We start from the raw sequence: 9,794 nt of genomic DNA, 5'->3' as shown, positions 1-9,794 counted from the left end.
GTTCATACCTCCAGCACTAGAGGGAAGTGTTGGCTCTGGATGCTCACTGACTCAGTGCGTGAAGACAGAGAAGACAGCACTGCGCGGATCAATGGACGTTTCCTCAAACAGAGCAAAGTGGAGCCGTCAGCAGGTAACAGCGTGTATGCATGAATGTAAAGAAACATCAAAAAGACATTTATAAAAGCGGTTTTATGCAAACATCAGTTTCGCAGCAGTTACTCAAGTCGCTTCCACCTGGTGAGGCAGGAAGTTGAATTATCCCTGTTGACGCTTCAGCTCAAAATAAAAGCTTTTTGCAGACTTTAGTCTTTTTTTTTTTTTTTACATTTTGTGAAAACGTGCTCTTGGTATGAGACGGACAGCTGACAAAACTGTCAAACAGAGTTTACGTCTTTTGTTTTTCTTGCAAACACAAGGAAACTGTGTTCTCGCCCTTTTTTATATTGTATGTGTTTGCAAAAGCCTGTTAACAAACGCCAAACCCTTTCAGCTATTTGCTTGTAGCGTTGCTGATTCACCACTTTGACAGAGAAAATGCAATTTACCTTTTACTGTCATGTTCCTACTCTGCAACTATCCTTGGCTCTGTGTGCTGCTATATACACTGTGAGTGCATCCTGAAGGCTAACCTATGCACCTTTTGCTGACAATTCACAGATGTGGTCACAAGTCATCAAAGTGCTTCTCCCCTTGAAGGAGGCATCTGCAGCTTTCAGAAGTCAGGAGGCCTGTGTTTGCTCCAGGGATTACATTTCCACACCAGAGGCCTTCCAGACTGACTCACTGTATCACCACCCAAGGTAAAGCCTCCTCTGCTGGTGGACAGTTCAGGACAGGTCTGGGGACTTCATGGTGTGCCCCTGTATTCTGTGGTCCTTCTGGGGTGTGTGTTGACTCAGATGGGACGAGTAAACAGAGCTGGGGTGAGGGCTCCATTCTTATGGAGCCCCGGCCCAGTGGATTAGGCAAATGCTGGCAATGAGGGGGGTGTTGCAGTGCGGCCTTCCCTGACAGGAGGTGATGGATTAGGGCTTTGTCAGGGCCTATGACAGCCTGAGGGACCCAGCGATGAAGGAAGGAGGTAGGCAGAGGAGAGATCAGGGCCCAGGGGCAGCCCAATCCCAGGATCAGCAACATGTTGACAAGGGATTATCCTGTTTGGTGTGTTGCTTTGGAAGATAGATGGCAAGTGTGCAAGCAGTGGACAACGATGTGAGTTGTCTAGAGACTGTAAACTGATGGCATGTAAGGTAAAGGGACTGATGATGTGATGGCACAGGTGGTCATTTTTACAGGTGAAACAGTACTTGGACATGATCCCACTAATGATGCGATATCTGTGCAGCAAAGCTCTGTGCATGATTGTTAAAGGGATAGTTTTTTTGGACTAGTATCCATAGACAATATATTACATAAAGGAGATGTTAGTCGGTATGCCCCCTGTTTGGAGAAGCAGGCTGGAGTCTGACATGGAAGCTAAGCTATGTACTGCTGTTGAGGAGTCGGCAACAAAATGTGTTTAAGCCACTTAAAAAAGGTCAACCCTAAAAAAGTCAATCTCAGTTTCAGTGTACGCTATATTTCGAATGTTTTCACTGCCTTGCCTCAATGCCAGTGATTTTCAGCAGGAAAATGAAGCTGTTATATTGCTCTCTGTGCAGCCAGACTCCATTAAGAAAAACAGTGATTTAACATCACTGAACACAGGAGCTGCTGGTCTCCTTCTGCCTTCAGCAGTTATTTTTTTAGTGTTATTGTGTAACTTCGTCATTTAAAAGGGTTAGTTTGCATTACCCAATGTCACACAATAACACAAACTACACAACTGATAGAGTAGCAGAGGACAGCAGTGTCCCTTGATCATTGAGCCAAAATCACTGTTTTTATCAATAGAGTCTGGTGGCTTTGACAAAAGCATAAATGGGGAGCTGAAGCTGTTGACAGCTGTCTTGTTGGAAGGGGCTGTCTGACAGAAAGGTAAACAAAGCAATGCAAGGCAAGGTGGCTTTATTTGTTTAGGTGATTTCATAAAACAGGGCATTTCATAGTGCTTTACTAAGCAATAAGCAAAATAAAAAAATATTAAAGAATAGAGACTTACAATAAAAGAGAGAAGAGATAAAATATAAAATGTAATATTAATTACTAAATTATGATTTTAAAAAAAACCCTTAAAAACAGCAAAAGTGCAGACAATGGATGCAAAGGTAAAAATATTATTAAAATTATTTAAAATCAGATTTAAAAATAAGTTTGCAGTCATTTCTGGGTGGAATAGGCAGCATAAAAAAAAGAACATTTCTAGCTTTGAGTTTAACGTGTTCAGAGTCTGGACTTTTCTAACATCATCTGGGAGGTTATACCAAGTTTTAGCTGCATTAAAGCAAAATGCTGCAAGCAGTGAAAATATTCTAAAAACAGCGTACTCTTAAACTGATATATAGGTTCTGGTTAGGTTAGGTCTGTTGCTGACCCCATCCACTGCACTACATTGCTTAACTTCCAGACTCCAGCTGCTTCTCCAAACAAGGGGCGTGCTGACTGACATCTGCTGTATGTAACATACTGTCTATGGATAAGTATCCCATACAACCCCACAAATCTGAACTATCCCTTTAAATTCTCAAACATCAAGACAGGTTTCCATGTCAGCCAATAATTGCTTCTGTGATATGAAAATCAGTAAAAATCAGCTGCAGTAGTGAGTGGCATGAATGAAAACCATCATTCTTGGTCTCACTGGCACAAGATTGCGAACCACTGATTCAACAACAGCCGTAAATCCCCCACACATGAACAGAGATTGAGTTACAGTAAGGGCTGGCGATAGCACCCCTCCCTGAAAGCGGCAGTCGCTTGATATTTCAGCCATATTTGCCCCCTTTTGTTGAAATGTGAAAACCAGATTGTGTCTTTTTATGGGTTCCCTTTGAAATGCGGCACACTTGACCCTCCCTCAGCTGTGATTTTATGGCATGGTTTATTTCTGGAAACCTCCTACGCTCCTCAGCTTGTTTAAGACGCCTGCCTGAGTGCGCCTTCTGTTTACTTTGCCAGTTGGGACAAACAGTAAAGTTGGGTGATTAAGCTTTTGCATGAGGTCTTTTACACCCCAAGAAAAACCATAAGGAACATTGGAGGGAGGCTTGTCAGTCCGCAGTTGTTGGTTCTGATGAGTAGAGGGGTCTGAAGGAGAATAAATCACCAACACTTGGCAATATCAACCACTGGCACCGTCTCCACATCTGGGCTTTGTCTGAAGTTATTAAACGTGAAAAATTACTTCTGCTCTGTGATGTTACGGTAAACGATACGGACACAAACGCTTTCTATCATCCACATTAGGGACATAAAATACTCTGAGGAGGTCATATTTGTCATTTAACGCTGCTCTGAGACATTCCTCAGAAGATGGATTTGCTCTGAGGTTACACTGCATTCATCTGAAACACAAATGATTGGTTTAACATATTCAGATGATGTGAGGGGAGGGAGAAAACGGGGAGAGTGACTGTGACTGACATGTGGCAAGGAGGCACTGATCCGTCTCTTGACAAACTTGTCGCCTCACCACGCTCCGTGTGTCAGGGCCTGGCACTCTCCTGATGTCAGGCGTGGGTGGCCTCCTGACAAGCGTTTGAATGTGTGTGTCACGTCCGTCTGGGCTGAAACCGCTCCTGAACACACACCCACGTAATGACACTGACACGGTGCCATCAGGCCCGCCACCAAGCGCAGACAGAGTCCCTGGCAATCACAACCTTTATCTCCCTCTTCCTTTACAGAGTTCTCTGTCTCTTTGAGTCTGTCAAATTTATAAAGCTTTATTAGTATGAACAAAAACACGTTATTTCCAAAGCATTTTATAAAACAAACAATAATTCTAACAAAATCTTCTCATAACAGCTATTAATTACAATCATTCATTACATATATATTAAATTTACAGGCCCATTTATCTCTCTCTATATGTATCTAGGTCTATATCTGTCTTTCTATCTCTCGCTCTATCTATCTATATACAGTCTATACATACACACATACACGTATAGTATATATTATAAAAAAATGTGATTTATTGTATATAAATTCTGCACTAAATCGCTTAATCACTTGACAGCCCTAATATATATACTTACACAGGTATCAACAAAGAAAGTTAAAAACAATATATTCATTCAAAGTCAGTAAAAAAGCGAGTAAAGAGGAGTAATGTTAATAAATGAAAAGGCAGTGTGAGCTGTGAGGAGATGAACTCCAGCTGTTATGTGTTGTGTCGGCTGTGACATGTAGTGACATATTTTGCTGCTTCTCTGGCGCTGACTTTGTTTTCTCCAGGTAGATGTTGCTTTTACATGTAATTTTTGTAAAGAACTTTGTCTAATGTCTTCGTATGAGCTACACTGCAGCAGGAAATGTTACTCTGTCTCCACACACTCTTACATGCTCTTCTATCACTCATTGGTCAAGTACAACCACAGCCATTTACTAGCAATTTGGGCCCAAATGATTATATTTAATGTAATTACGACCATGAAAAACAGAAAGACGGCCTTGGGAGTGGGCCCGGCTCTTGGACTAGGTTCATCTGAAAATGAACCCTGTACTGTAAATTGTAAGTACCTCTGTGAATGTCAGTGAGGAGAGTGCCAGCCAGTCCTACACAGGCGTCACTCATAGACCCCACTCTGTAATTGCCTGCTAGCTGGAGCTGCTGTGTAATTTTTGACGTGGCTCTGTGGCGGTGGCGGCGCTGACAGAATAAGGGACTGGAGATTTAATGCCCAGTCTCAACTTTCTCCCGAGCTTCTTCTGACTCTTTCTGCTTCATTGGTGAGCCTTTTTTTTATTTTTATTTCTGGCTTCAATTATTTTCTCGGAATCTGCGGGGCTGAACTCAGGCTTCCCAGGTCGCTGCAAGAAGTGCACAGTCTGGCATGAAGTGTCAGTGATAGAGCTGGATGTGGGCCTGGCAGGTACTCAACACGCAAGTCGTTGTTTTTGCTGCGAAAAGCACTACTTCTCATTAATTCAGTGGGAAATCTGAAGCGATGTCATTCATATGCACCGAGGAAGACCGCGTGTCTCCACATAACAGATGTTGCTCCATTTGCTGACACGCTACATATTCATTCCTGTGCATTCCTGCAGGTGTGTTTGTAGGCGGTGATCTTCCTGTGATGCATCCACTCAGCATAAAGAGAGGGCGGAGGAGGAGGGAGGCAGTCTTTAGTGACAATAGCCCCCCCAGATGCTCCGTGGGTGTGGGCGGGGGGGCATTTAAAGGCCATTCAGCCCCTAGCAAGACCCCCCAAAGACACCCCCACATTCTGGGGATGACTACCTGCGCAGGAGCTCTCTCTCTGCCCATCTGTCCCTTCCAGAGGCAGCCGTCCTCCTCCCTCCCTCCCTCCCTCACCACAGTGCTCCTGGTGAGGCTGCAGGCTCCCACACACACGAGCTGATGGGCGATTGCTGAGTCAGCTCTGCATCAGGCTGACAGTGCAAACAGAGCGTCACAGGGGGTAAAGAGCGTGTGAGCGTATGTGTCTGTGTGGAGGCTGCGATGGGGGAGTGAGTTGGTGTGTGTGTGTGTTTGGTGTGTTTGTGTGTGTGGGAGTTAGTAGGTGGGTGATTGAGCATCCATTAGTGTTGATGGATGTGTGTGTGGGGGCGTTAATGTGAGTGGATGGACACATATGTAGGAGGTAGAGGGTGTGTGTGGGTTTGTATGTAGGAGGAATTTAGGGGAAGGCCGTGGGCGTCTTGCTGTGTGGGTGGGTGTGGGATGGGACACTGGTGTCAGTGGCACTTGTAAAGTTTTAAGTCTTTAAAGTTCCAGTGTGTAAGATTTAGGGAGTTTTAGTAGCAGTGAGGATCGCAGTTTGCAACCAACTGAAGCTTCTCCTGGTTACAATTGCTCCAGTGTTAATTGTTCAGGTGGTTTTTATCTGGAGCCAAATTATCTGCAGATGTGTCTTTCTCTGCAAAACAAATGGACATTTAAAGCTGTTTAGATAAACTGAATAAAGAAATTTCCCATTACATTTCTCTGACACTGTTCAGGGGTGGGGGGGTGCAGCACAGTATTGCAGTATTTGTGTGGCAATATCATATCACAACAGGGAGGCAAAGTAACTTTTTTTTTCAAAAGTATATAAATTATTAATATTACGAATACAATTTAAACTTTTCGTAGCCTACTTGAATAATAACAGTATTATTTTTTTATTCCACTAGTTTGCTGCAATAAACATGATTGAAGTGAGTTAAACAGACTGGACAGATGACCTTAGTAGATGTAACAGATGTAAACACAGTTAATAATAATAACTGTTAATAGTAATAAATTGCAAAATATAACAACATCACAATTATTTGATGACAATACTCAGCATTTTGCAACATGTTTAAAATCACAGTAATATTATAACATGACTTATCGTATTGTCTGGCCTGTGGTGATTCCCACCAATACCGTTCGGCATGTTGGAAACGGATGGCTAGCCCAGCACCTGCTAATGTGTGCTCACCTTTTTTTTTTATGGAGGTTTTTTCCGGGAGCCGAAATATCCACAGAGGTCTTTTCCTTTCCAAAATAAACCGACCCAATGGTTTAAGCCGTCAAAAACACTGAATAAAGCAGTTTCATGTTAAAAAATCAGAAGAAGACAAATGTTATTATTCCCAGAGGGAAATTTAATATCCTTTTTTTAATTTTAATTGAAATACACAAAATGCACAAGCAAGGCCTTTATACATGCATTGTATTGGAGAGATTTCCGACAAACAAATGCTTGGTTTATCCATTCTGAGACACTGTAGAAACATTGTGGTGCAACATGGTGATATCCATGAATGAGAAATTGATCCGTATGTGGATTTAAACACCTCAGTCTAAGGTGACAAAACACAACAATTTTTATTTTCAGGTGATTAAACACTAAAGAAAACATACTTTTTATATTGCATATCTGCCAATATATCTCCCTAAACCCTACATGTTCATAGAAATATAGTCCACTAACTTGTTAGTTGCAGAACTTTTGACCATCTCTTGTGGTCCTCATCAGCAGATTGAGTTTGCTCAGTTGCCATGGAAATGTAGATGATCAATTTTCCATGTTGTAATGGAAATATAAAGTTTATACTCCTTTCATTGGCAAAATGTTCTTGTATGCAAACCCTGCAAGGCAAGGTCAGTTCAACACCTGATATCTACATTTCTGTATTCTGTTTTAATGCCAGTTTTAATTGGAATTAATATTTAGCTCTGGGATATTTTTGCCCAGGATGATCCTTTCATGGAAATTTGATGCCAACATGTGGGTGTGTTTTCTCAACAACATGCCCTTGTTTCTTGAAGTATGGCAGCAGTTTTTAGCCTTATTCCCATAAGCGAAGCCCGAGGAATGGGCACAATGTGACCTTCATCTCAGCATGCTCAGCCTATTAGTCCAATTTACTCAGCTGTCAAACTCCAAATTCACACTCTCATCCATTCTGAGAGCAGCAGGTTAAAAGAAGAAAGGCGTTATGCATTCCATTCACCCCCTTGGTTTTAAACCTCACGGTCTTTGCACAAAAACTTGCTGAATAAACCTTCCTCTCTGTCCAGCAGTGAGAAACCAAACCTCATCCCCCTCCCTCGGTGGGAGGATGACTGTAGATGAGTTAGCTAAATACTTTCTGGCAAGCGGGCACGCCGCCGGCTGCACACACGTGGCCTGCAGGCGTGGGAAAGACCTGACTCTGATAATAAGCAGCATTTGGCCCTTCTAACCTCTGCAGGCTTTGGCTCGGGCTAGTTGTCTCTTTCTCCCTCACTTGTTTTCTCTCTCTTTCTCTCTGTGAGTGGAAGAGTCACAGGAGGGGAGGTCAGCCAGGGAGAGGCCCGCAGCTGCGGCTGCAAGGTCCTGGTGTGTTTATTTGGGCAAGCCCAACCAAAATAAGCTCCAGCCAGGCATTGCTCCTGAGGACTGGGGCCACCACCGCTGCGGCGCTTTTCATCCCAACAATGGGGAAAGTGCTCTGACCGTGGAGGGAGCCGCACAGCAGAGTTTACCGTACAACAGCTGCCTCATCTGTGGGGGAGGAAGTGCCTGCAGATGTGGACAGGATAGATGCTTCATGTTCCCACACCTACTCCTGTTGTACAGTTGTTAACCCATGCTCAGCGGCCAGTGAATGAGTTCCTTTGTTTAATACGAGAAAGTTTGCCTGCCGAGTGGAAATACCACAGTCAGGAGCTCCAGAGTGACTACAGTGTTTGATGTTTACATGAAATATGTTACATAGGGTGTATAATGTGAATAAATAGAGCTGTACAGTATGCAGTTTAAAATACCCTCTTATCTATCTATAATTTCGTGGACAGCTATATGTGCTGTGATGACCCTCATGCTGAAATGCTGTTAAAGGTACACTTCACCCCAAAATGAAAAATACATATTTTCGTCTTTTCTGTAGTTTAATTTATCAATCTGGATTGTTTTGGTTGAGTTTAAAATATTTATTTATTTTATTTTATTTTATTTAAAAGGTACCATGTAAAGTTCTAAATATAAACGTTGCCATTTGATGCATCACATCATATTATAGCTTAGAGCTAATTCGCATCTGCAGTCCCTCGGCAGGTCAGAGCAAAGAACCCGCAAAATAACATGATAATATAAAGTTGTATAACAAGAAGAGGAAACAAAAAGAAACAGAGGACAAATAATACACACAATAGCGCATGATGTACAGTGATACAAAGAAGAAGTCACAAGACAGACACATAAAACTACACAAAAAGTACATTACATACAAAACACAATAAAAAGATACACATGATAACACATCACAAGTGAATGCAAATTAAAACCAAGTTAAATAAGTCCAGAGTTCAAGCTCAGTGAGTACAGAGCTCAGCAGCTTTTAACCATCTTTTTAAAGTGGTTTTGAAAATCCTGATAGAGCTGAAGCTCCTCACATCATCAGACAGAGTGTTCCACTGATTTGTAGCTTTTATAGAAAAAGCTGACAGCTCGAATGCAGTGCAACAAAATGGTGTGTTACAGTCTCTTACAGCGGATAATATAGAGGATCTAATGGAACTTACTGAGCAAGTATACACAAAGTCACTCAAAATAAAAGGAAAAACATGTACAACACATAACATTAAAATTTCACCATCTCTAAATAGATAGCGCTTTGGGTGTAGCACTAAACCTCACTGAAGCACTGGAGCGCCGTACTAAAAGGAAAGGCAATTTTGTATTTCACACCTTTTTTTTTTCCATGGAAACTGGCATCCAGCTACGTTAAATCTCATTGATTGCTACTTTAAATAGCATTTCCAAGACAGATAATAGCACCTGCTGAAAAACATCAGAATGAGCATTTCTGCATTTCTGTCAGTGAAGTTGTGACCAGTTTTAGGTCACCCGTGTTGACACAAACCACCACCAGCCTGGCTGTCAACCAGTCAGGCCGTGATCTAGTGGCCATATGTGATGTCATCAGTGTTTGGGTGCAGCAGGTCTGATGGACAGCTGCCCCTCCTCAAGCCTCGGCCACAGCACCTGCTTTGTCAGCTGACACGTGTCCCTCATTGTGGCCCCACACGATTCTCCCACTGTCAGAGCCGAGGGGGGCCCCAACAGGAAAACACATCCAGGGCTTTTACGAAAAGGTGCTGACTGACCGACAGGGGCTATGTGAGGAGGGGTTGGACGGGTTGTTGTTGAAGGAAGGATGGAGTTTGAAATGTTGAGTCTTGCAGAGGTAGTAGAGAGGTCAAAAGGAGG

At 42.7% G+C, this 9,794-nt stretch overlaps 1 protein-coding gene across 2 annotated transcripts in view; it reads left to right on the top strand.

Moving 5' to 3' along the window:
- Positions 1 to 9,794, top strand: part of LOC148189552 (uncharacterized) — a 73,422-nt gene continuing 63,628 nt past the window's right edge. The window contains exons 1-2 of one of the 2 annotated variants that reach the window (XR_015776530.1): positions 1 to 133; positions 661 to 803. Coding sequence is in view for 1 of the 2 variants with exons in the window: in XM_088077277.1 (XP_087933403.1) it covers positions 92 to 133; positions 661 to 803 (185 nt within the window). In the remaining variant the exon portion in view is untranslated. The remainder of the gene's footprint in view (positions 134 to 660; positions 804 to 9,794) is intronic. The other variant, XM_088077277.1, reaches the window with a different exon arrangement.

The sequence above is a fragment of the Plectropomus leopardus genome, chromosome 5 (assembly GCF_026936395.1).
Source record: "Plectropomus leopardus strain MGB_pleo_1.0 chromosome 5, ASM2693639v1, whole genome shotgun sequence".
In the NCBI taxonomy this organism is placed as follows: domain Eukaryota; kingdom Metazoa; phylum Chordata; class Actinopteri; order Perciformes; family Serranidae; genus Plectropomus; species Plectropomus leopardus.
This window is presented reverse-complemented; position numbering and strand designations above follow the sequence as displayed.